Here is a 27,122-nt window from a genome sequence, read left to right as displayed (position 1 = left end):
AGTAGAGGAACACTTCGAAATGGGGCACGGCATAAGGCATTTGCCAGGAGGTCGAAGAGTCCAAGCACTACTATAGCGTAAATTTCCGGATAGATAGTGACGTCACTTACGGCTTTGTAGGTGCGTTTCTGTCCGGCGTGCTTGCCCCCGCGCCCGTCCATCTCCACGTGAACGCCATAGATGATGTCGAAAAAGTTCTCCACCACGGCCACCCGCTTGTAGACGGTAGTCTCGCCCTCGCTGCCTTTCTGCCATGAAACGGAAGAAAGAGGTTCCCACGCTCAACTCACGTGCACTTCACCTAAGGGACTCGTGACACTAGTACAGACGTTTCTACTGTTTACAAAAATCACAGTCCACACGTGCTAAATCACAGTCCAGCCAGTGCTTGCCCGCAATAGACCCTTCCCGAAATTCAGTCTGGCCACTTTGATCACTATCATCATCTGTGGAACGGCATCTGTGCCCTACGAATGGCGGCCTTCAAGTGACTGATAAAGGAAGACGTTGAAGATGCTCCTAAGCGGATATTGCGAGGCCTGTACGTTCGGGGGTCAGTACGAAGCGAAGTAGGGCTGGAACACAAGAGCTACGTAAGCGTTTATTTCTAATTGCTCAGATTCAGTCAATCTGTCGTGGCACACAATCGGCTTTAAAGCACTTTGGTGTATAGAATTTTCTCGAGGCATCTCAGTGGGTTGGAGCTTTGTTCTGAATGCACGTTCTTGGTCACCATCGACCTGAAAGTGATCGAGAAAGAACTCACACTGAACAATTCCTCGCGTGCCGTCGACTTGCGAAAGTGACGGTGCCGATACAAGTTCATTTCCGCCATTGATAGGGCAAAACCTAAACTGCTTTACGAACCACCAGATGGCACTGAATTTCTGAAAGGGTCTATTGCGGCCAGGCAGGAAGTGCGCGTGCATAACACACAAACACAGCAATGAACGCGCCCTCAAACGCTTCTGGAAAGGTGTATCGTACAGAGATTAAAATACCTCGATGAAATTCACGCTTCGCACTTCATACAAGTACAACCAACCATTGTTCTGTGAACGCGCGAGGCATGTGGCACGAGCGGGTGCTCCGCCCTCGTTCACTTCCTATTAGCGGCGAGATGTTTTGGCGGCGCCCTTATATGGTTCCCCCTTGTGACGTCATTACCTTGCGAACAACAAGTTCGATGGTGCCTGTAAATAGCATGGTGGAAGCCTGAGATCATTGCGCTCTCAAAGCAACACTGCCAACACCGTCGAAATTAAAGTTCTTTCATTCTTCCTATTTCCGTCGACGGTATACCCTTCCCGACTTCATAGTCAGCTTTTGGGCCAATCGTGGAAGGCCGACCACAGCGACGCTTTCGGTCGCGCACGTCGCCAATAGAGCCGCTTCAAGGGACTTTAAGTTAAGAGTAAAATCACAGGATCCTGGGAAAGTAGCACCAGGCACTCCACCCCGTGCGGATGCCATTTTGGTTTATGGAATAGGCAGTATCTCACTGACCTCTTCGTTCTTGGTGAGCCGATCTAGATTCGCCGACGACGGGCAGTTTTATAGAGACGATTCTTGTATAAGACGTTTTTACACACGCGCCAGATAGCAGCCGCCATTGCTGGCCTTCTCTTGTCTTGAAGAGGTACCAAGCCACTGAAACGGGCGTTGACGAGCCTCTGCAAAGGCTAATGCTGGGGAGGCCCGCTGTAGTAATGATGAAGTGAACGAAATAAGAGGAGACAAAAATCGGCAGCGACCTTTAAATTCAAAGTCCTACGATGCATGTGATGCAGTTTTTAAGAAGGGATTGTTTTAATTTGTTTAGAATACTATATACAGTCTTCAATAGTACATGCGACGTGGCATCAATATACCGGATGACAATTTTTTATTCGATACGAATTTAAACAAAAGGTGCCTTTAGTGACGTGAATGCCGTCTTTCATCACCATATGTCTCTCAAGCTCGGCGGACATTCGAGGGGCGAACGACCGTCGCAACATGATGAGTAATGAACTAAAATTTGTTAATTAACTTTTAATGATTGAAAATAAACATAAGATTATAATTAGAAACTGACTGAGAGTCATTCAAAACCGCTAAATAAGTAATTTTCAGGAAGACTTTGAGCGCGCGGGAAGGGCAGCACTGCTCTAAAGGTATTACTCGAGCAGCAGGAGCAACGCTACCGGTGCGATAAGGCGTCCGCGCGATTTTTCCGTCTTTTATCATAGCGCCAGCCTCGTACCTGTTGCACGTTTGGTACTTCTAGCGCACTACTACGTTTCCCAAGAGCTCAAAGTATTTAAAAAGATTCTTGATGTAGTGGTTCTGGATGACGCTCAGCAAGTTTCTAATTGGAACCATATGTGTATTTTCACAAATTAAAGAGTTAATTAACAAATTTTACTTAATTACTGACCAGACTAGAACGGTTGTCCGCCCCTCGAATGCCCGCCGAGCTCAATAAACATATAGTAAAAACGGCATTCACTTAGCAATAAAGACGCCTTAAAAAAATGTTTCGAATAAAAGTATAATTTGGTATATACATAAAAAGCTAAGGTCAGGGGACGCAGGGTCACAAGACGTCAATTTTCCCGCCAAATCTAGCGGGGAAACTACATTGGTGCATAGTTCAGGTGACGTAAGACTAGGTGACATCAATTTATTCGCCTAATTTAGCGGGGAAATTCCGTTTTTAGAAAGAGTGATCAGTTTGAGCGCGTTCTCGAGCTTGCAAAGCGCGCGCCATGCTCTATTTACATTTTTTTTTGGCACCATGGGTGCTTTTTATGTCATGTAGCACAGAGACGTGCGATTCAATCGAATGCGGTTACCACATAAAAACGAGCGAAATACCAATTCTACTAATGTTTTTTTTTTCTTTTTTTTTTTTAGCAAGGGCTTTTGATTATAGTATAGCGCCTTTTATTCGACCGTACACTAGACTTCTGCGTTGCTAGTGGGAGCTCGTGCCGTCACTTTGAAGCATAGATTTAGCACGTGCCCGCTGGTTCTGTAATCCGCAGCGTACGATCCACTGTAACTCTCTAATACTACGCTGGTCTGCTGTCAACAAATCGCATGTCTTCTGTGAACCGTTGCAGCACTTACGCAGCCTATTTGATATTTTATTATGAGCGTGTTACGTCTCATACGTTTGTCTAGCGATCAGGTATTTCACACAGCCAGTGTTACTAATCGTTAGGGATGCCGCGAACTTTTTTTCGAACCGAAGGTTCGATTATCACATTAAGCGGTTCAAAAGGTTCGAAAGAATTCAAATTTTCGAACTTTCCAAGTCGACAAATTGAACGGAAGTCAGATTTTTGAACTTGTTAAACTAAGAAGTTCGACGCTTTTCCAAATTTCGAACTTATAACGCTGCAAAATTCGATGCTTGTTGAACTTTCGAACTTGATAGACTAGAAATTTCGATGATTTTCGAACTTTCGAACCTCTTGCACCAAAAAGGTCGAAGCTTTTTGAACTTTCGAACTTCCTAAGCTAAGAAATTCGATAATTTTCGAGCTTTCGAACATATTAATCTAAAGAATTCGAAAATTGTCGAACTTTCGATTCCTGAAAAGTCACAAGTTCGACGAACTTCAAAAGACTGGCGGGCGGTTTCATTTGGATTCAAGCAGTGAAGTACACTCGTTATTTTTTTTTTTCGCATTTTTTACATGCGGTGCCGCATTCTCTGCGAAAGACAATGCCGTTTATTTCAATCATCTGGCATGCTTGGTTTTAAAGAAATAGTTTCCCGAAGGAGCGAGGAAGGACGACGCGTTATTTGACAATTGTCGTTTGTGCCATATTTGAAGCGCGCTATATCCGAAGCTAACTTTTTAAGAATGATATATGCATAGTCAAGGTAAGTGTCGTCTAAAGATATGATTATTGTTGTTTAAGACGAGTTTTGAAGAAATACCCAAGCATATATCGACGGGCAATTATGCCCTAAACTTGGTAATTCTTTCATTAAATTGTTTGAGCTATTGCATTTAAATTAACATCGCAGACAGTACACATCATTACCACCTGTAGGATAGAAAATAATGCATTTATTGTTTTTTTTTTCACGTTGAGGAATGAATTAACTCATGGGGGAAGATTTCTAAAATTGTTTAAAATCAGCACGTCATAAAAAAAAATTTAATTTTTTTTTAATTTTACATTTTTTGGACGTGTTTCTTTTAGCCTGTATATATTTTGGTAGGAAAAACTTGTTTCGTAGTTCTGGGCCTCTAAATATGCAAGAATACAACACTTCCGGCGGGTTCTTGATAGTTTTATTTTTCTCTCCAGCTTTTAATTTTTGCATTTATTGTTATGTTTATTTATTTATTACTTTTTTACTAATGACACAGTTATTTAGACCGAAAAGATATAGCTTTGAACTTCCGAACCATCGAGCATGTGATGAGTAGTGCCTTTTGACGACGAGTTTCTAACAATGACCATCAACGTGATCTTTTATGCAGTGTAGAGCGACAGTAGCTATACATATGCATAAATAATTTCAAATTAAAATAAGCTCGACCATGCCCTCTTTCGCCGTACTGCCTTTGAGAGTCCGAAATACCTGGGGGGGGGGGGGGGTTAGACATGCGCCCCCCCCCCCCCCCCTTCTTTCCCGTTTTTCTTCTTTAGACGTAACTGGTATGGTAGAACGCTCCTGGACCTCAAGTGGTGTCGGCTTCTGTTCTTTTTGCTCGGCGTTTCTTCCGCGTCCAGGAAAATGAACCTCCAAAGCAATTACAAACTAAAAAATTGTCGAGGTGCAGGCGAGCTGGTGTATCTTGATCATGATACAAAATCCTGTGACTGGGAGTGAAATTCGAAAGAAGCGTATAAGAAGAAAGGAAAAAGGGGAGAGGACAATGTCTCAAACTCAGCTCAGTTGAGTTTGAGACGTTGTCCTGAGTTTAGTTTTTAGCTGAGTTGAGTTTAAGACGTTGTCCTGAGCTGAATTTGAGACGTTGTCCTGTCCCCATTTTTCTGTCTTCTTACACTTTTTCTTTCAAATTTCATTCTCAGTCTCAGCATTTTGCATCATGTACAAACTTAACTTACTACATGCCAGCGTCACTCACTCAGGCGGCGTTCGATCGGATTACTACCAGCGTGAAAGGGGGGTAGGGAGACAGTTTGCCAGATCGCTTCAATGTTTTTCTGAGCATCAACCACCTGCCTAGCCCTGGCCGTTTTGAACTGGACGAGTATCGTTAAAGAGTGCGTTCGTGGGATCACTACTTTGTGATGCACGTTAAATGACACCCCGGCTGGCGGCCACAATTACTGATCTATGGTCACAAGTCACACTGCACTGGCAAATATTCCAGCACATCCGGGACAATCGTCGTCTCATTTAATTGCCTGACCAACTTCGCGCAGTCTAAATATCACACGCGAACTTTTCTAAACTTGATTTCGTGAAAACCAGTGAGGCCTGAAAACGTTATTTGAAACTGAAACTGTGGCGGAACATGAAAACCGGACTTCGAACTTTGCGCACTTGGACTTGAAAGAAATTCGAAACCTTCGAACTTTTCGAACTTTATGTAGAAAGAAATTAAAAATCTTCGTATTTATCGAACTTTATATCTATAAGTATTCGAAACGTTCGCATTTTTCGGATTTCCGATGGAAAGAAATTCAAACATTCGAAGCTCTCGAATTTCAAGTTAGGAAACTTCGAAATCTTCAAATTTCTCGAACCTGAAGTAAAAATAGATATTCAAAATAATCGAACCTGAACTTTTGGAAACCATGAAAGCTTCGAACTTTTCGAGTTCGAAACTCCACGGTTTTTTAAAGTTGCGAATTTTTCGAATTCGAACCTCCGTACGGTCTAAAATATCGAAATCTTTTGAATTCGAACCTCAGTTAGGCTTGAAAATATCAAAACCTTTCGAAATCGAACCCAGGGTGGTTCGCGGCATCCCTACTAATCATTCGAATCTCTCGCGAACAGGCAAGAAGTTGACGGTGCTCCAATAATCGGTGCTTGGACCACGACCTGTAAGGACAGACGTTTGCAGTGCCCAAGTCATCGTCGACCCAAGTGCACCCTTCGAAATTCAGCCTAAGCGTGGATTCTAACTCTCAGGAAATTCGACTTCGGTCATCCTTGAATGCGATCTGTATTTACGAGGCAATAAAGAGAGCGAAGTTTGACTTGAACTGCAGCATTTTGTTTGCGAGACTGCAGTACACCAGGCTACCAGCAGACTTGCGCGAAGCTTGTTTCTTCAGCTCAGGGTACAATTTTTGGTTCAATAGGAATAACAGTAAGGGTTAAACATTTAGTGGCTCGGGACGAATGTAACGGATTCACTTTTAGTATCAGGGGTCTAGATGCGAGTGCGCAACATTTAATCCCAGGGGTCTAAATGCAAGGTCGCAAAGGTTGCTCCCGTCCCCGTTAGTCCCGCTGGGGACTAAACTACTGAAAACTCATTTGTATGAGAAATTTTCGTGTCGAATAAACATATATGAATCATACAAAATATATAAGAACGTACAAGAACCATATAAGAACTATATAAGAACTGTATAGGATATATCAGAACGTATAAGAACTATATAAGAAACCTGGGAGACGTTTGTTATAAGTTGCTTAAATGGTTCTAACACATCTTATATAGTCCTTATATAGTTCTTATATGGTTCTTATATGTTCTTATAGATTTTGTATGATTCATATGTCTTTATTAGACACGAGAAATTTCTCATACAACTGAATTTTTCAGTAAGGTAATGGTAGTGTCAACGCATTTAGTCCCCCGAGGGACTAAGTCGGGCTCCCTTTTCGTTAGCAGTTCGCATAACTGTTCCTTGTGATTATGAAGAGTATACAAAAACGAATCTCCCGGCTTAGTTAACACATAAAAAGAGCGTCTAACAAACTTAAGTATATATAAAATTGCTCAATGTGGGGCTTTGCTTGCTTTCTGGTGTTTACTGTATCTGGAAAATTAAGTTTATACACTATAAAAAAAAGATCAGGTAGCTTTGTGTTTCAGCTGGTGCTTTCTAGCACAACGGGTTTGTATGCAATTTGTTTCTTTTATAAGACAGCGCCTTCACAAGGACCTTTTACATATCACCAGGTCATTAATAAAAACGCTGCATCACTGACGTTTTCTTTTTCAATTTTGTGTACAAAAAATGTTATTAAACAAAAACCAAAGTAGAGCGTGAGTAGCAGATTAAAAAATCTGTATATTTTCTATTTTTATTCACTTTAGAACTTCCCCGCAGACAGACGGCAATGAATGGGTCTCTGGTCAAGACCGCAAGAGTAGACAGGAAAATAATTGGGGTTGTGTCGATAGTTACACGGCGTGTAGTTGGTCAGCCATTTTAATATTGCGACGAGTCACTCACTCGCTCAAGTAGGCAGGTGTATGAATGTGCAATGGAATCGGGTTCGCGTTGCCATTCAAGCGGACCTCCGCCTTCCATGCAACGGTGGCCTGCCGCACTGATTCCTCTCGCGCGGTCGTTCATCCCGTAAGAACTAATAACATTGAGGAACAACGGGCTGAGGTCAAGTATTAAGACAAAAGCATAGCGCTCACACGGAGGCATCCAATAATTCAATTGACGATGTTTGCTACCATCAGTGTTTCCTGCCTACCATTTTACTGAGTTTTTTTTTTTTGTTCTGCGGGGCAAAGTACCAACACCCTATTTTCGTCCCTGGCATCGGGAGGCCCCATTCGCGAGGAGGGACAGTTTCATTACAGCCCTTTCAAGCCTTGATAACCCGGCCCTGGCTAAACGCGCACGACGCCACCGGTATGACATTTCATTGAATGTTTCATTGGTTGCTGGGTGAGGAATCAACCGCTCCGTTGAATTAGAAGTCAGGAAAGGGTCAATTAAACTGTAAAGTTTGTTTTGGTATCTCTTTAACACGATCACTCATAGACTAGATAATGAATAAGTCGCTCATTCGGACTCTCACAGATTAACAATTTCAACACAATGAACGGGCGCTGAGGCAACCACTATTTCGGCAAACATTCGGCGAATGCGACACGTGGTGCCATCTCTCCCATACTTGGTTAAACGCGGTGATCGTATTGATCGTAGCATGGCCTCAGATTGCCGCTGCGTGCTGCGTTGCGCACGGGCCATCTCGAAGGCCATGAGCGTGGCATGATTACAGGACCTCAAAGCGATGAACGCGTGCTGCAAAAGCTCAAATTAATTACCCGTATGGAGAGAGTTACGACGTACGATGGGAACCAACGAAACCAACGTTTCGACAAGCCCGAAGCGGGACACGTGGCGCCATCTCTCGACTGCCTCCTTAAACACAGTGATCGATAAATGTTGAAAAAACAAAACAACCAAAAAACGCGGGGGCTAGTTAAGTGTGAACAACGCCTCGCGCCCCGAAACGCTTGCGCAGGCGTCCTAAAATATTTGTTTTTTAATTGTAATCATATTCTGCATAATTTGTTGTGAGATCAGATTGCTCCCAGCCTGTCTCTCTCTTTTGTCTGTCCGTCCGTCCGTGGCATATCCCGCTAAATTTAGCGGGGAAATCGATATCACGAGACGTGAACACAAATTCAATTTGTAAGCTAAATTTAGCGGGAAATGTGATGTAACGTGACCCGACGTTACGGGACATACGGAACAACTCAGTTCCTTCGCTTAACTTAGCGGAAAGAATTGACATCACGTAGACTATACAACAATTCACTCTCCCCGCTAAGTTTGGTGGGAAAGTGGCGTCACGTGGCGTGACCTGACGCCATCTGGCCTATACACCTTGGGGAAATTGACGGCCCGTGAGCTATACACCTTGGGGAAATTGACGGCCCGTGAGCTATACACCAATTCGCTTACCCGTAAAATTTAGGGGGAAAATTCGCGTCTTGCGACGTATAGACACCAGTCCGGTTTTCCCGCTAAATTTAGCGGAGGGAAATTGACGTCAGTTGAACCGAAGCTACGTGACCCATAGTATCATTCAGTTTCCCCGCTAAATTTAGGGGAAAAATATACGTCGCGTGACACGCCGATTCCCTGGCGGATTCTCATAACGCATTTCACGGATTATAGAACTTTAAAGGTATATATATATATATATATATATATATATATATATATATATATATATATATATATATATATATATATATATATATATATATGGCAGAAAGCGCAATTTAGACGGTTGTTGGAGCTTTTAAAACATATCATTCATAAAGTTCGTCGACGTTTCGGCCTGAGACAGATCTTTTTCTATATATATATATATATATATATGGGCGGGTTCATTTGGATTCAGGCAACGTATTCTTTATTTTGCCTCAAATTTTTATAATTCGTGGCGCATGTTCCAAGAAGAACAATACTTTTTATATTAATGTCCTCACGTGTTTAGTTTCTGAGAAAAGAAATCTAAAAAAAGCGGGAAAGAGCGACGAGGTTTTCACGATTGTCGTGTGTGGCGTTTTTGAATCACTCTCAATCTCAAAGTATTCCAAAAAGAGTGTCTATATTTTCTTTTAGTGTGATATATATGCAAGTAGGTAAGACGACATTACAACTACTATTTAGTATTCGTCGCTGCAATGTTTGTGAAAATAAATAAACATGCATCCGCGATTAAGCAGCGACCGGGCTCTTGCATGCCTCCGTTCATGCGTAGAGCCGCGATGCTGTAAGAAGGGACACAAAAGACGAACCATTTTCTCGACAGTGGAGAAAATGGAACCGGCCGAATCACACCTGCATGGGCGGAGAAATTCTTAAACAAGCATCGGAGGCAGTCTTGGGTAGTAACGCGTTACTAGTAACGCGTTACTGTAACTTTGTTACTTTTTTGGTAACTTGTAACTGTAATGAGTTACTTTTTAAAAATGTAACTTGTAACTGTAGTTCTATTACTTTTTTCTGAGGTAACGATGAAAGTAACGACGTTACTTTTGTCGTTACTTTCCAGTGTTTTATGAATAATATATCACTGAACGAGTGCAATTCAGCCATTCCTTGCACTTTCCAAATCGTCCATTCCGACATTTCGAGTGTCAAAATGGCCTTGCACAAAGTTGTGAATACGTTCTTCCTCGCGAGTCACGACCCGAATATAGCCACATGTAGATTTTATAAAAAAATAGCTAGTTATCATTACGCACACGCTTGTACTTTGTGAGTGAACACTTACATCTTAGTATCTTGAAGCACCACCTATGTTGTGGTTTTTTTCTTTCTGTGTAAACGCTTTTTAATCGGGTGAATCAACCGTGAAACAACAATACACGTGCAGGGCACTGCGCATGTCTCGTGTTTTGATTTGCGCCACTACTCTGGCGTGGAAACTTTCAAACACTAACTTCATGAAGCAACTGCTGCTAAGTTACAATATGAAGTAAAAAGTGTACTTTTTAGTTTTATGCAATAAAACATTGTGGAGGGGCGTTTTCTAGTTTTTTCTAAATTTCTTTTTTTGTGTTATAGAAAAGTAACTGAAAAGTAACGTCGTTACTTTTTAAAAGTAACTGTAACTGTAACGAGTTACTCTTTTGTTGCGGTAACTGTAACGGTAACTTCGCTACTTTTTTCTGAAAGTAACTGTAACTGTAACGAATTACTTTTTAAAAGTAACTTACCCATGACTGATCGGAGGTCCGTTTCTAAGTACGTTATAGTTCCTGTTTTAAGGTGTAAAAGTACAAAGTAATAAACAACTTTAAATTGCAAAAAAAAAAAAAGATGGTTTAGTTAATTTTGCTAATTTCGGGAGAACTTTGGCCTGTGTCACTCAGTGTTAATAGTTACGCAATCACACATATACACACTCTTTATTAAGCCGAATAATCTGTTATTAAACAATATATCAAGATTATTTCAATAAAAATAAAATGTTTAAGTAATAATGGAATAAAAATGAACAATGAATTAGTGAAAATTTGTCGATTTTGTAGTATACGCTACGTTAATTTTATAATATGAAACTACAAAGGAGTAGTTCCGCGTTAGAAGAGAAGAAAGCTCTTTATTTTCCCTTGTTTTCGCCATTCATGTAATAAGATGGGAAACACAGTTTCTTTTTAACGTGGTTTATGGGATTGTTTTTCTATTGAGCAAACTCAATCCGAGCGATCAAAGTATCCAGAGACAGTCTTGCACATGTTAGTAAAAAAGAAATTAATTACAATTAAAATTACTTGTAACTGTAAATAAAGAACGGTTACAATAACTTCCAAAGGTAATCAAATTTCTCTCGCTAATACTACCTAACGCAAGTAATCAAGTGGTTAGAAAACTACTCCACAAAATAATGGATTACAATTATATGTGATAACCCGTCATGAGTACTTTACAAGTCTCTCTATAAAAAAACCAAAACGTACAATAATGCGCAGTTTTTCTTCTTCCAAAATCAGGGCCAAAACAACTTGGCAAACGCTTTTTTATTTCTAAGGTATATATGGCAAAAGATGCGTTCGGCGATGTTTGGTCCTGTTATGAAAGGAAAACGCATGAGTGTAAATTTGGGCTTTCTAGGATGCGTGAATGCAGTGTGCGCCACAAAGAGACGATCTCGAAAAAAAAAAAAAAGGAACTCTTTGGTGTCTCTTTATTATTATTATTATTATTATTATAATAATAAAGAGACACCAAACTTGCCCCACTGAATTTTTAACTTGTCATCGGCTATAGGACGTTTTCACACTACGTCAATCCGCCATTTTGTTGTTAAAATGAGTTGAGTGAGAAAAATTTTTATGTATCACAAACGAATAATAAAAAAAAAGGCAGGGTGAAGTTTGTTGGTGTTGTTGTTGAAGCGATGTTTATTAGGAAATCGACGTTGTTGTTAGTTACGCTCTGGGCGCACATGTCACTGTCGATAGGAAAGGGAATTAAGGGAAAAAAGAGATAGAGGAGGAGAGAGGGGGAAGGAGGAATAGGGTTTCTTCAGAGTGTTGACTTTCCTACGGCTTTCAGTACAGAATCGCGACTCCTGGAACTCCCGAAAACCTCTGGATGTAAGATTTCTAGGAGTCCCAGGAGCCGCAAGCAACCCAGATCCCTTGGAAGTCTTAGAGTTTGCAAGTTTTTGTGCGCTACTGGTTTGATGGTGTCATGCGAATCTTCGGAATACTCAATTTCAGCAAGCGCCAGACAGCTCATAACAAGAAAATGATGGATACAATTACCTCAGTGCAAACACCCTACATAGACCTTTGCAAAAAAAAAAAAAAAAAAAAGTGTTCCTGGCGAGTTTTATAATCAAAGAAAGGAGAAAGCGCTAGAGTAGAATGGAAATGCCCGACTTGGCCAAAAGGGCAAACAAAAGAGTCAATCTTTCAGGGAGACTAAACTATCGGAGGGTGACATAATAGAGATGTTCGTTTCAATAAGTCAAAAACTCGAAATTCTCCCAAATTTAAAAGAAGCAATAGACGGTATCGAGCAATCTGTAAAGATGATGTCGGATCAGTATGATGAGGTCATGCCCCAACTGGCAACACAAAATGCCGACGTCAAAGATTTAAAAGCACGGTTCACGAAACTTGAGGAGAGCAAATGCCAAAACGATGTTTCCCAGTTGAAAGACGGACTGGTTGACCTCTAGTGGAGGAGCAGACGCCAAAATCTCAAATTTCATGGCATCCCGCTTACTAATAATGAAGACTTGCTCGAGAAGATATACGATGTAGCAGCTAAGATAGGAGTACCAGATCTCGCAGAACCGGAGGTAGGATCAGCACACCGACTCCCTCCGAAACCTGGAAAGGTTCCAGCAGTCATCGTTCGCTTTGCAAAACAGCAAACTCGAGATCAATGACTCGATAGAAAGAATGCACTAAGAAGGCATCGGTGTGAGATCTACATCCAAGAAAAAATTACCCGTCATAACAGGGAACTGCTTCGCGCCGCGAAAGACTGGGCGACTGCCAACCGATTCCAGTATGCATGGCACAAAAACGGAAAGATTCTTGTCCGCGAAAGAGATGGAGATCGACCTTTTGTTGTTAAAAATGTGAATTACCTCGCAAAGATTCGATAATTCAACCTTATTGTTTGTCTAAAATGTTACTTCATGTTATCTTCGCGAGATGGCGACCGCCAACATTATATCACCACGAGAACTTAAAATATGTTTGGGGCAAAAAGCGCGCCCTTTCTAAAATGTTTTCTTCTAAACAAAAAAAACAAACAAACAAAAAAAAAAAGTCAAAAATAAATGTGTTAATTTGGATGAGCTAGATGTCTCTTTCGATGCAATCATGTTAGCGGAGGAGACTGGGTATAAATGTGTTAGTGATGTTTTCAAACTTTCTGATTACAATACCCATTCCGTAAATCGACCATCTCAGCGCGGTGTTGCCATGTTAATTGATAAATAAATGAGTTACGAACTTTCATGTGAGTATCGTCTCTCTACCGATGACTATGAACTACTCTCGATAAAAATAGATGAACATGTTGTGCCAGTATTTTATCGTCCCCAAGATGAAAACATTTCGAAGTTTTGTAATTTACTGGATGTCTTTTGTTATGCTTACAGACGAAAAAATGTACAACATACTTTGGGCAGGGTTAATATTGACATGTTAAGCGATATTATTTCAAAAAAGAATATTACTATGGTGTTTCAGGAAAACGGGTGTGTGAACGTTATAAATCAACCAACGCGAATTACTGCCACGTCGTAAACGTTGATTGATTTATTAATTTCCCATTTCGAGCTGCGTAAAATAAAATCAGGTGTGATAGCTTGCGATGTTTGTGACCACTTTGCCACTTTCTTTTGTTTAGATAAAAATATAAGTCAACGGAAATAAGCTTCAATTCGGGTACAAAGAATTATCAACGACAGCCTAGATCGTTTCAGAAATAGTTTCAGCAGTGCAGACTGGACTAAGGTTTTGAATAAAGCTGAGGCGAATCAAGCTTATGAGACATTTCTTCAAATTTTCAAAGCCATTTATATATAAAAAAAAAACACTTCCCTTATGTCAGTGGTTCTCAACCATTGTTGCTTCCCGGACCCCTTGTGGATCGGCGCAGGAGACGGAGGACACCGTTCGTAGTGAGGGGAAGGGAAATGTATAGGTTAAATATGATAATGATTCAGTAAATAAATGATAACTAACGGCTAGTGTAAAGTAGACTTCTCTCATTGACACACACACGAGAAGACTCACCCGAAAATTGGAACGTTTCTTCTCAATCTGAGAAAAAACACCTTTTATTCCCGGGCGTAAGCGATGACGCTGGGCTTCGCGGACCCCTAACAGGCCTTCGCGGACCCCCATTTGAGAACCGTTGCCTTGTGTAAACGTTAAGCGCTTCCAGAAAGCTCGGAAACCATGGATAACATCAAAACTATTTGCAGATTCAAATTAAAAAAAAAAAAAAGCTATATCAATATTTTATCAAAAAGTAAAGACCCCGAGAAACTTATTACTCTCAAGGCGTACAGAAATAGTTTGAACAAGAAATTGAAAAAAAGGAAAAGTTATCGACTATCACAATTTGTTTCATACGGTATCCCGTCGTACTGATGTAATGTGGAGAAAGCTGAACTCTGTTTTGAATTGCAACGGCACTCACAAGTAGAATCGAATCAATAACCCATAATGACGTTGAACTGACTGCATGGTCGTTCTCTGGCTAGTGTGTTCAGTGATATATTTTTATTAATTTAGGAGGGAATCCAGACATGGCCTGATGCTTGTTCTTATCTCCACCAAACCGTAGATGAAATTGTTTATTTAAACCCGGTAACTGAAGAGGTGGCCTCAGTATTCCGCACCGTCAATATCAGTCATAGCTGCGACGCCGATGGTATACAGATACGTCCAGTTCTGCACGTTCCAGACATTGTCAGTTCCTATCTGGCTTATATCTTTAATCTTCGATTAGAAACCACCACATCCCTTCCACAAAAAAGAAAAGAAAATGCAAATAGCTAAGGCACTTGTACTTCGTAAGAAAGGTGATAGAAATGATATGAACAACTACAGACCTGCGTCACTTCTCCCAGTGTTCTCGAAAGGTTTAGAAAAAGAAATATTAGATAATAGTCTTATACCTCTGTCAGACGGGCACCCAAAAAAACTTTTACGCCAAAGGCCTTAAGGATCTATGTTTACAGTGATTGAAGTCTCGTAGCTCGGTTCAAACGCATAAATCACGTCCACGCCAGAAAAAAAAAATATTATTTTGGCGATATAATTAAGTTTTTAAGTTTTTCTTAAGCAAACAATATATTAAAAAAGGACTAAATGACGAGTTCAGTCGAGTGATGACAACAAAGTCTACTTTAAACCCAAGCAAAGTGTTTTTTTTTTTTTTTTGTCAATCGGCAACCCTGGGCGTCTACCGCTCACTCAGTCCTAACGTTGCTCAGTGCTGCCGCTCGTTTCCGTGCTTTTGCTATACGCTTTTGCCCTGTTCGGTTCAGCGCCGCGCTCGCGCTTGAGATCCATCGCACGCGTCGGAGGTCCTCCTGCCGATCCTTCCGAAGTCGTATCAGCGCCCAGGTCACCTCAACGCTCCAATGGAAGCGCGGCGACCCCTTCCTACTCGTGGACGCTCCCTCCTCCGTCGTTCGACGTATCGCACGACGCGAGAGTGAGATACAGAAATATATACAGTACAGTTAGTAGTACCCTATTAAAGGATGACAAAATATAAAGTAGAGAAATCAAAGCTCGATAACTATGGTTGTAAGGAAAGTCGAGAGGAGGAAAACCGAAGTGGCCGAAGCGGACGATGCGAGCAAGCGACGACGAGGCCTACCAGAAAGCTGGGACCGTGAGTACAGAAAACTAGTAGCAGAGCGAGGTTTGTACAGAATATACGTGAAACACGCTCCTTTTCAACAACAAAAATGCAAAAGCATTGATTTTCTATATCGGTACAATCTGTTATTTCAATTCGCTTCTCTAGTGTAGACCGCTGCTGACGAGGGTAGGCCTTTAGAAGCCGTAAAGGAGTTGCGGGAACTCAGATTCACGAAAAGGACCTTTACGCTAAGTGCCATTTGAGTTGCCGTGTGGCACTGCCTAAATGACATTTACACAAAACGTCCTTTGGCGTAAAGGTCCTTTTAGGTGCCCGATTGACAGGGGTATTACTCTTTTTAGAGAAAAACATAACATTATTAAAAGCCCCCGTTCGGGTTTAGAAAGAAACTTTCTACGGAACTAGCTTTACTGAACCAAGAATAATCTATTTTACGCAACATCGAAGATAGAAATGTAGACCAAGGCATTTTCATAGGCTTTACAACAGCATTTGAATATTTTGACCACGGGTTACTCATTCAAAAACGTAAGATATATTTATGGTATCAGAGGACATGCAGCATTCCTCATTAAATCGCGATTAGAAAGTCGCCAACAGTTCGTTATTATTACCGGTCACACTTCCAATACAAAATCAATTAAACTTGGGCCGGCTTGCTAGAAGAAGTGTCTCAGTTGAGAGCACTCAAAGAAAGCGCTGCCAAGGCTCGGGCGCGCGAGCGTCTGAGACTCTGCTTAAGCTCGAGCGCTAGCCTTGACAGCGCTTTCTTTGAGCAGTCTCAACTGAGACTCTGCTTCGAGCAAGCAGGCCCTGGAGTACCACAAGGCAGTACACTGGGGCCACCATTCTTTAATATATATATACATCAATTATATAGTTAACATAGCAGAACACGTAAAGTTATCATTTACGCTGATGACACCAGCCTCTTTTTTCAGCTGAAAATTGCAATTAAATTTCTTGTGTTGCTAATAAGACCATAAAAAAGTCTAGAAACCTGGGTTAGTTCGAATAATCTTATATATAAGAAGAAAAAAAAAAAAGGTGACCTTCTTCAGCCCAAAAAGTAGGAATATTATCCTGACAAGCTACATTTTTTAGACTCCTCTGCAATCGAAATAGTAAACAAATTGAAATTTTTGGGGGTAATTTTCTTAAAGCACACTCTTGGACCGAACATGTGGACTATATAATTTCTAAACTTGCCAGTATAACTGGTATGTTACATAGACATCGCCATGTTCTTCCTATTGGGGTTAAGCTGATTTCATATAACTCAATATTTTTATCTCACCTGATCTACTGTCATTTAGGCTGGGGTACCAACACAAAAACTAATTTGCAAAAACTATTTTCACTGCAGAAAAGAGTGCTAAGGATCATATGCAACGAGCCATATAATTTCCATACTAACCAAATTTTTGTTGGGCTGGGTCTTCTGAATGCATTTCAATACTATGATTTTAGACTGCGAGTGAATTATAAACAGGAATATCGATATATATAAACAGCTTTTTGATACGCTTAGCATCGTCCAGAAACCCAAGCCCTATAACATATTCCACTCGACATTCTGATTTCTGGGTAGTAGCTGCATCGCGTACTACATATGGTTTACAGATAATTAAAAAAACACCTGTCGACGTCTGAATAACATGGTCCGGTCTAGTTTTGATATACAATCCTGTAACATCTATGATAATAGGATATATTTTCTATCAAAGTAGTTATGTGATTACCCTGATTCCCTTGCAGGTGTTTTTTGTTTGCTCATTGCTTTTCATGTTTCTTTGCTTTATGTAATTTGTTGTGTATGCTTTTGCAACCGCTGTGCACCTATGAGGGGGCTGAGGACCAGTCAAGCTGCTTAGACAGCTTTTTTTTCCTCAGCTCCTATCGTATTTATATGGTAAATAAAGGCTACTGTTATTTTCAGTGTTCGTGCGTATGGCGCGTGATCTGCTTGCTTTGCGAAGCAACGAACATGCGCGTGCTGGGCTGATGACTTGCAAATACTAGAATGGTGCATACTACCATAGCCTCCACTATACTGACAGAGCCTGGCAGATCATCACGTGACGCGGCCGCCGAAAGTGAAAAGGGAGACTGGCAGACAAGAGTCAGGTAACGGGCGCCCCGCTGCGGCGGGAAACCAAAACACACTTGTCTTGAGCGATGGAAAGTCCTCTCGTGTTTCTCGCGTTCCTCGGGCTACCGCTTCTATTTGCTCGTCGGGTTTGAAAACCATGTTTCCGGTCCTCGCCGCTGCAAACGTCGTGCGCTGAATACCAGACTCCCCTTAGACTCCCCGAGAAATGCTCTGTGCTACCAGGTCCTAGCGCTCCAAATCTGCGACCGGGCGTTCTATGGCTCAGTCATCAAACTGCCAGGCTTTGCGAGTATACAGGAGGCTATGATACTACGTACCAAACAAAAACACTCAAATAAAACCTTTCCAGCTGTTTCACGTGACCCCGTTCAAGGGTGAAAAGCAAGCAACCCGTTGGCACGTGTGCACGTACGCTGACTCTCCGATGATAAAAAAAGCAACTTCCGGCAAGACTGATTTCATCACCCACCCCCATTCCCGCTCGCTGATCTTCTTTTCTTTTATTTTTTTTTTTTATAATTACGCTTTAAGATTTACCAACATGGTATTCCGTTAGTTTCAAGTTTCAAGCACAACCAAGAAACTAAGATATCAGCAAAAAAAAAAGAGAAAGAAAGAAAAAAAGCGGAAAATATGAAAAAAAAAGAAAACGCGAAAATGCGAATTCGTCAACAGCGCCCTGTAAACAGTGTCCTATGCAGCAGGCGGGCCTAGTTTATTCAAGTCACGGCTGAGAGCGCTGCAATACAAGGCAAGTCACGCGTTTTTTTTCGCAATTCGCGGGGTTCTTTTTAAGCCCAGAAAAACGAGCAGTGTTAGAGGTTTCTTGATAATAGACACTGCATTGGATGTTTTTGAGGACGCGCAACAATATTGTCATTGGAACGTTTGCTCTAAATTTAATATTTCAGAACTTATTAATTAATCTTAATTATTAGCTCACTGAGAAAAATATAAAAAAATAGCTCGACTTAATCAAAACAATAAACAAACTTATTCCTTTGGTTTGGTGTTCCTAACATGCACCAAACGTGTTTCAGAGCTTGGCTAATGTTACGTGGAACACCTTGTATATAACCGCTGCGCGAAATGGTGTTTTCGAGATTGAGCGTACAGCGATTTCGGACAACTTTTTTCGTCTTCTCCGTTACGGTTTGTTGTTGTTTCGCGGAGAGGCCACCGCGCGTATTTTTGGCGCTGGCTGAGGAATCACCCCAGAAGTGGCTCTGCGCTACCATGTCGATAACCGTTCGGTTCTGCTTCTCTCCTTTCTCTGGCGGCCGGACGCTCAATCGTTCCGTCGCAGAATCGACAGGCTTTCTAGAATAAACGAGGCCATGGACCAACACACCCCCTTTCGCGCTTTGCTTTTGTATACTATACCGCGTGCTCCAGACGTTTCAGTCGGCGCGTGTCCTCCTCCCCAGGAAACACATTTCCCTAAATTATAAATACGTCTATCACTTCGCTCCAGCCGCGGTTCTGACTTCCGCCCCGCGTTCAAGAAGCCACGAAAGAGGAAGGAAGAGAGGGGAGGTTAGGGACGGGGAACTCCCCTCGTTTAGTTCCGCCCGCCACCGCAGGGGCGGTAAAGGGCGCTAGTGCGTGAACCGTCCGGTTTTCATGGCTCGTCGCTCGGTCCGCGCCCTCCCCGTCCGCGTATTACGTTTCGGTTACGAAGGGGGACGGCCTTTTGACGACCGCTCATTCATCTTTCGCTGCGGCACAGGGCTTCGGGTTAGTGTCACCCGACTCTCCGGTTACAACGTGCCCTCAACCCCGCAAAACTCACAACCCGCGACTTACTGAATGATTTGGGGAGGTTCTTACACCGGAGACCCACCAGTTCTTTCTTTCTCTTGCTGTATATTTTTTTTTGTTTGTTCTGACATATATATATATATATATATATATATATATATATATATATATATATATATATATTTTATATATATATATTGCTCCATGTTTGAGTTGTCTTGAGGGTACGAATGGACGTCGCTGAGCGAAACTGGGAAAGGTTCACTTTGAAAGACTAATTTTCAAGAACGCGAATCAAACTTAAAGAAAAGAAAAGAATTAAGGTGCTTGGGGATATGGAACACGTATAATACAAAAACTACTACCCCGAAAATTAAATATTTTTTGCTCGTATTATTTAGATAGCAATACTCACCTTGGGTATCGCGACGTGCTTCTATTTGGTGCGATATCTATTTTGGGACGACGTGCTAAAATAAAAGCCCACTTCAAAACCGCTCCTCGCCTGACTCAAAATTACTCTCACGACAAGTTAGTTAAAAAGCAAGCAAGTTAAAAGTGCAAGTTAAAAAAAAATAATAATAAAGTCGGTGAAATATTATATTGTGACATACCCAGCCATCGAGGCACTTAAGCGATTTTTCTTTTCGTTTAGTTCAATCTTTCTACGACATATTCCGAAACATGCTTAGTATATCGGATCGACGCGACGAAATCTCAAAATCGCTCCGAACTCAAAAGGTGTTTCAGGACCCTAATATCGCTCTAAAAATTTTCTTCTCGTAAAAAAAAAAAAAAAAAAAGCCTTATTACATAAAAAGAAAGAGATTATGATGTTACAAAGGAGTTCTTATCCCTGCACCGAATAAAAGTCTTTTTGGGGGAGTGCATGTACTAGTATCCCTTTAAACGTACGTTCACACGTTCAGGACCGTGCAACCTCAGTGCTATTAGTCAGCGCTAGAAATAACCGCGTGCACCTTGCTGATCCAGCGCTGACTTGGCGCAATATTAGTGATACAACGTCCATACAACGCTGCATTAGCGCGAGCTACGTCCAAGGCAAAGTTGGATCAGTGCTGTTACTAGCGCTGATTGAGCGCTGCTGTGCGTGCTTGAACAGGGTTTAAATCGTATAGTCCCAGGGCAGTGAATGAGAGGCGCCTCGTTCGGCTGTTAGCCAGCGCGTCATGGTGGCCAAGAAGGACAACTTTGGGGAGGCCACGTCACTGAACGATTGGACACGAGCGCCGCGTCACAGTTCGTAACGGTGCTTGTAGAGTCGAGCTCGATATCGGGTCCAATGATAACAGCCCTGGGGCGTCCCGACGTTGCGAGAATTCTCCATAAGCTGGCGCTACTTGTCAAACCAAACTACATTGCCCGGCGAGCATATACGCGGCCATCCGATCGAAACTCAACGAAGAGCGACATTTTCCCACGCGACCTGCCGAGGAAGAGGCCTTATTTTCTTCGTCGTAAAGTTTGAAGGAAAACTTCCGTTTGTCGTCGGAAGTGGCGTTTGTCATACATCACTTTCCTCATTTTGCTTGTTTTGCTCGTTTTATTTCTCAAACACATCGTTGAATTGTTTGTTTGTAGCAACGCAGAAACGGTGAATCCGAAAGCCCAGGGTTTGACTGCAAAAAAACACTAAAAAGTACACGCCTTTTGGGCTTGCTTTTTTTCTCTTTCTCAGTCTATGAGCTACGCGAAGACAGATTGTTCAGAAGGATTAGATGCCTGTGCCGTAACGCGCGGTTAAATCCCAGTCCCGCCACACGATGGGCGGATCAACTGTTCCTTAAACAGCCTGCAGACAATCCGCCTGCAGACAGTCCTGCCAAGACAGCCTGCAGACAATCCGAGGTCTCTCTTGTACGACGCTCTTGTCCCATTGGGCATACAAAAGAAAATACTATCTACAGACATGTTTGAAGCATGTATGAAGAAAACGTGCATCGAACTTGACTGAGGCGTGTCCGACAGGGGTTTCCCCAGAATTGAAATTAAGGGAGGTGTCTAAACATTTAGGGGGAGAGGGGGGGGGGGGGGTGGGGGGGGGGGGGGGCATTGAGACTAGAGGAGTCGTTGCCAATTAAAAGGGGGGCCTTAAGAAAAAAAAAAAAAAAACAAACAAGGGGGTTGTACACTCCCCTAGGGGGTGTGTAGGGAAATCACTGGTGTCCGCAGAAGACTTTGTCATAATTTCTGCAGCCAACACCGCGTCTTTTGTAGAATGTATGAGCAATGTGACAGTGGCTTCAAGCCGGGCGCTTAGCCCCTCCCCCTCCCCCCCCCTCCTCCTCCCTTCCCGCACCTAGAGTCATGGACATCCCAGCACTCCAGCCTTCTCAGCCCCGCCTTCCCCCTCCAAAAAACAATTCCTGGCTACGTCACTAATTGGAATCCGAACGCCAGTCACCGCGAGGTTCGTGCTTCGAATGCCGCCTACAAACGAGTTCGAGGAGTTCCTGAACGGCCGATTCTCTAAGCGCCTTCGTTCCGATGGCTTTTTAGAGAATCCTTCGATGGAAAGGCATTCGTTCTAAAGGCCTTTTTTTCTTGAGACAGTTAGTTAGTGTTCGCTCTCTCTATACCAGTTCGCTCTCTCTATACCAGTACCTTTTTTTCTTGAGACAGTAGTTAGTGTTCGCTCTCTCTATACCAGTTCATAGCGTACGCTACGTAGTTCTCACTCCTCACCGGAGCGCTCGTGACGAGTGAGTGCTCCGCTAAGCGGTACTCCTCACCGGAGTGCTCCTCGCTTCGGTGACCCTCACCTCACCTCACGCACTCCTCACAGGAGCGCTCGTGACAGTCTACCAACTTGAAGCGGATAAACGCCGCAGCCACAGGTGGATGAAGCGAAACTGAAACAAAGGGAAACGCTAGTTCTCCGCATGTCCGAACGGTGGCGCAATACAAACCGCAGCTTGCCGTACCTACCTAGAGATGGCGCCACGTAATCCAACCTTCCCAAAGTTCATCGAATCGCGCTCTAGCCGCCTGGGACGACGCGTAAGGAGGACCGTTTTCCTTTTTTTTTTTTTTTTTGCTTTGTTTGGTTACCAAGAGGTGCGCCGCTGCTCCCCTACCCCCCCCCCCCCCCCCCCCCTCTTTCCTGATCACTTTCCCAAAGTCCCTTCCCTGTAGCGCTCAGGTGTACCGACTCACCGCACGCCCAACTAAATAAAATAAAATCAGCGGTCCCGGCTCTCCCTCCTCCCCAAATGACTCACATGACGTATGGTCCTAGCAGAGCATCGGGTGGGGGTGGGGCAAGGCGCGTGCTGGGATGAAGCGAATCCCCTTCCCCATCCCCCGCAGTCATCGTTCCGGTACCGGCGGTGCAGCCCCCCCCCCCCCCCCCCCCTTTCAGTCCCCTACCCCCCACCCCTATTCCCTACAAAACAAACCGGCTGATAGAAAAGGTAGAAAAAGATAGGGAGTCCGTAGGGTTGTTCGTTCCAGTGTGGATGTGAACATACTTTCACACAACTCGTTACAAGCAGGAGGGTTATTAGTAATCAATTAGTTCCTTAATAACTGATTCTTCCATGGGATTCGATGGAGCCGAGCAAATAGCGCTTAAAATATAACCGTCACAGCGCTCGACGTCTTTGTTCGCTTGCCATCCATGTACCCGGTAAATTAAAATCACGCGCGGAACAAAGCGCGGGATCACGGCGCATTCAGCTGTCCGTGATTGGTTTAGCTAACGATAGCTAACGCGGAAAGACAAGGAGCACCGTGTGACGGTTGTATTTTAGGCGTCACTCGATTGGTTGACTCGGATCGTTGCGTCGGTTGCGGTAGGATTATAAGTGATACGGAGTATCGTATAAAAAATAATAAAAAATACCGTCAACGTTATTCATATTTTAGGGTTCCCGTCAAATTTAAAGGAGATAAAAAAAAGGTTTAAAAGCACCGATAATGACGACATTCTACAGAGATGGATCTCATTTGAGCCCAAAGAGACAAGATTCTTGCTTCGAAGATTACGATGTCGATAATATTTGTGTGATCATTAAGCTTATTTTGAAAGCAACTATCAGCCGACAGCCGAGGCAGCATCTCCTAGACAGCTTTCAAGCCTGCGCGTCAGGTGACGTGACGTCACATCCGGGAGGCCGGCACAGGCGCTGATTGGATGCGAGTGCCGCGTGTGCGTTCGCGTGGGAATATGATTGGAAACGAGCTCCACGCGAACGCTGACGCGGCACTCGCATCCAATCGGCGCCCGTGCAGGCCTCCCGGACGTGACGTCATGTCATCTGACGCGCTGGCCTTAAAAGCTGTCTAGGAGGTTCCGCCCGAGCCGTCGTGTCGACGGAACCGTTCGGCAGAGCTAAGTGAATCCATAAATTTCTCGACGCTTGAAACGTTTGTATTTTTTCTTCCAATTACTTCACAATCCCCCAAACAATTCGAGGATGCCGAGACCACTGTCGGACTGTCACGATTTTTTCCAGGTGTGGGTGCACGCGTTGATATCGAATAACTCGACTATACGCGCTTTGCAACCAACCGCAATTCGGAAATTAAGTAGCCCACCTTGGGCCTAGGAGAAGACGACGAAGCTTGCTCTTAGTCGGCGCCTGGACATTGCGTTCGTATTTCTGGCAGTTTTTGCTGTTTTGCAACTTACCCCGCGGCAACAGAACACTCTCACTGTCTCCTGCAATATCACCAACACCTTCACTGCAGGAAGTATCCTCGATAAACCGAAGGGTTTCCACCCGATGGTGCTCTGGACGGCACCGATCCGGTAGGCCTGATGGAATCCGATGATGCCACCTCGAAACCAATACTCGCCCCTGCTCGATTCGACATGACTTCTGTAACGCACACCACGCAAAACTTGCAGCCCAACATTTTGACGACTACTATGAAGTACTTACCACCTGAGGAATACGACACTGACACGGAAATTGAGACCTTCTCTGAAAAAGAAAAAACCGACGACCAAAACGATGTCGAAGATATGGAAGAACTGTATGCTTCTACCAATGAAGAGTCGCAAGATCCCGACAACCAGTACAAGACAGTTGAATCACGCAAACGACGCAGGGAGAGTACGGACTCAGAATCAAGTTCTCCCAAACCAGCAATCAACTGCCAGGCTCTTGGGCTCACCGTCATATTTACACCAGACGACCAAAACACGAACATCAAAAGCTTCAACCCTATCAAGCTTTCGGACTGCTTGAAAGCCAACTGTCCTGATGGAATTTACAGCATTCGACCTAACTCAAGGCTGAATGTGATTGCTGTAGACACTCGCAATTTAGATACAACCAGCACTTTACTGCGTATCAAGTCCCTTTGTAGGGTTCCGGTGAGTGCATACGAGCCCCGCTCTAAGAACATGGCAATGGGTGTCATCCATGGAGTACCGGTAGATATCAACGACAGCCAACTAACTGAGGCACTACTCTCAAAGACATCAATCGTTCGCATCCGAAGACTGGGAAAGTCACAATCTGTTGCATTAACATTCGCATGCCCAACTCTACCCGATGCGGTATGTGTAGGCTATGTGCGCCACAAAGTATATTTATACGTGGAAAAACCAACACAATGCCGTACTTGCGGTCGCCTCGGACACGTAGCTGCATCATGTGCATCTTCGTCTATTTGCACAAAATGCGGAAAAACGCACGACTCGACATCCTGTCCAGATGGACCACCCAAATGTGTCAATTGCGGACGTGACCATCCCTCTACTTCTAGAAGCTGTCCAAGATGGCAAGAAGAAAGGGATGTCGTTCGTTACCGGGTTCTTCACGGAAGCGACTATCCAACAGCAAAGGCAGCAGTAAAAGCTGATGCCTCTGAACACAATACCGATAACACAACTGGTCCCGGACACGGTCAAAAGTCAGCAGGAAGCATGCCAGTGAGTAACAAGCCACATAAACAACCAATTCAAGAGCCGTCCCCAGCATCGCAACCTTCCCAAAGAAAGGAAAACAAAAAGCCACACGATAAACCAGGAAGAAGTACACAACTTAATACAGACGACCTCGAGTCCTTTCCGCATCTCCCAAACACAGTACCTACGACACAAGAAGACCTCGCTCACAATCAACCTTCTACATGGAAGGTTGTAAGTAACATTGCCACCAACCTTGTCAAGAGTGCCTGCACTCCACAACCGAATGCTGCAGCTGAACCACCACCACCTGCGCTGGGCATCGGAAGCATCTTTTGTGCTGCGATCAAGGCCTTACGTGGACTGCTTCAACACGTGTCTTCACCCATTGCCATCTACATTGTCCAACTCATTGACACATTTACTCCGCTCCTGCAACAATGGTTGAGTTAACTCAACTGTTACTACTTAATTACCATTTATTATAATTATGACAGCACTCACTATGGATGATAGATACAACAATGCGACTATATTCCAGTGGAACGCGAGAGGCCTAAGGGGGCGTCTATCTGATCTTAGGCAATTTTCACAGAAGCATCAATTTCCTGTCATGGCCATATGTGAGTCAAGGCTTCCAAACAATTTTCGTTTTTCTGGGTATGAATATCTTTCTTCAACCCGGACTACAGGACCAAGTAGAGTCATCCTTCTCCTGCGCACAGACCTCAGTTACGTGCATCACGCTATTCCACCACATCAAGATAATGAGTACATAGTGGCTACAGTCACTGACGGCAAGGGCAACTTCACCATCATTGCTGGGTACATCCCACCGAAAGCTAAATTTGACGAAGGCTACCTCACTGACATTCTCAGCAAGTACCCGTTGCCATTTGTCTTAACAGGTGATTTTAACGCCCATAATTCTGTATGGGGCAGCACGCACACCAACCCTCGAGGTAGGAGATTGGCCGATATTGCTGCCTGTCACCATCTCTGCCTAATGAATGACGGTAGCCCTACGTATATACAGAATCTTAAAAGTAGCAGCTGCCTAGACCTCACATTCGTTTCTCCATCGCTAGCATCTCAAGCAACATGGTTTGCCGACATTGAATCAAGAGGTAGTGATCACGTGCCCACCTATACGAGGCTTGGGAATTTTAAAAATATGAAAACTCATCATGAGATTAGCCATATCAATTGGGCAAACTTTCAAGAAAAAATGACCGAGGAATGCAACCAAGAGATGGACTTACCATCATTCACAGAAGCCATCACTCGTTCATTAAACCTATCAAGAGAGCAAACAACCTTACCGATTAACCAAACTACATTCAACGCCGAATATGAGCGACTTCGGGCTATTCGCCGGCGTGCTGAGAGGCGAGTTAGAAAGCATAAAAGGCCCGAGGATTTACGTGAGTTCCGACGAGCAACTAAAAAAATCAAACGTCATTTGAACAAACTTGCAAAACGTCGTTGGCGGAAAATGTGCTCAGAACTTGATCCAAGGAAACGTACTACGAGAATATGGCAAATATCAAGAGGTCTTCGAGCAACACCGGA

General features: G+C 43.3%; 1 protein-coding gene across 1 annotated transcript in view; it reads right to left on the bottom strand.

Moving 5' to 3' along the window:
- The window catches only part of LOC8037483 (nucleolar protein 4), a 156,900-nt gene that overhangs the window by 65,353 nt on the left and 64,425 nt on the right, over positions 1-27,122 (bottom strand). The window contains exon 2 of the mRNA XM_042286834.1: positions 111-248. Within this exon, the coding sequence (XP_042142768.1) occupies positions 111-248 (138 nt within the window). The remainder of the gene's footprint in view (positions 1-110; positions 249-27,122) is intronic.

This window comes from Ixodes scapularis, unplaced genomic scaffold (genome assembly GCF_016920785.2).
Source record: "Ixodes scapularis isolate PalLabHiFi unplaced genomic scaffold, ASM1692078v2 PGA_scaffold8__174_contigs__length_109621045, whole genome shotgun sequence".
Lineage (NCBI taxonomy): Eukaryota > Metazoa > Arthropoda > Arachnida > Ixodida > Ixodidae > Ixodes > Ixodes scapularis.
This window is presented reverse-complemented; position numbering and strand designations above follow the sequence as displayed.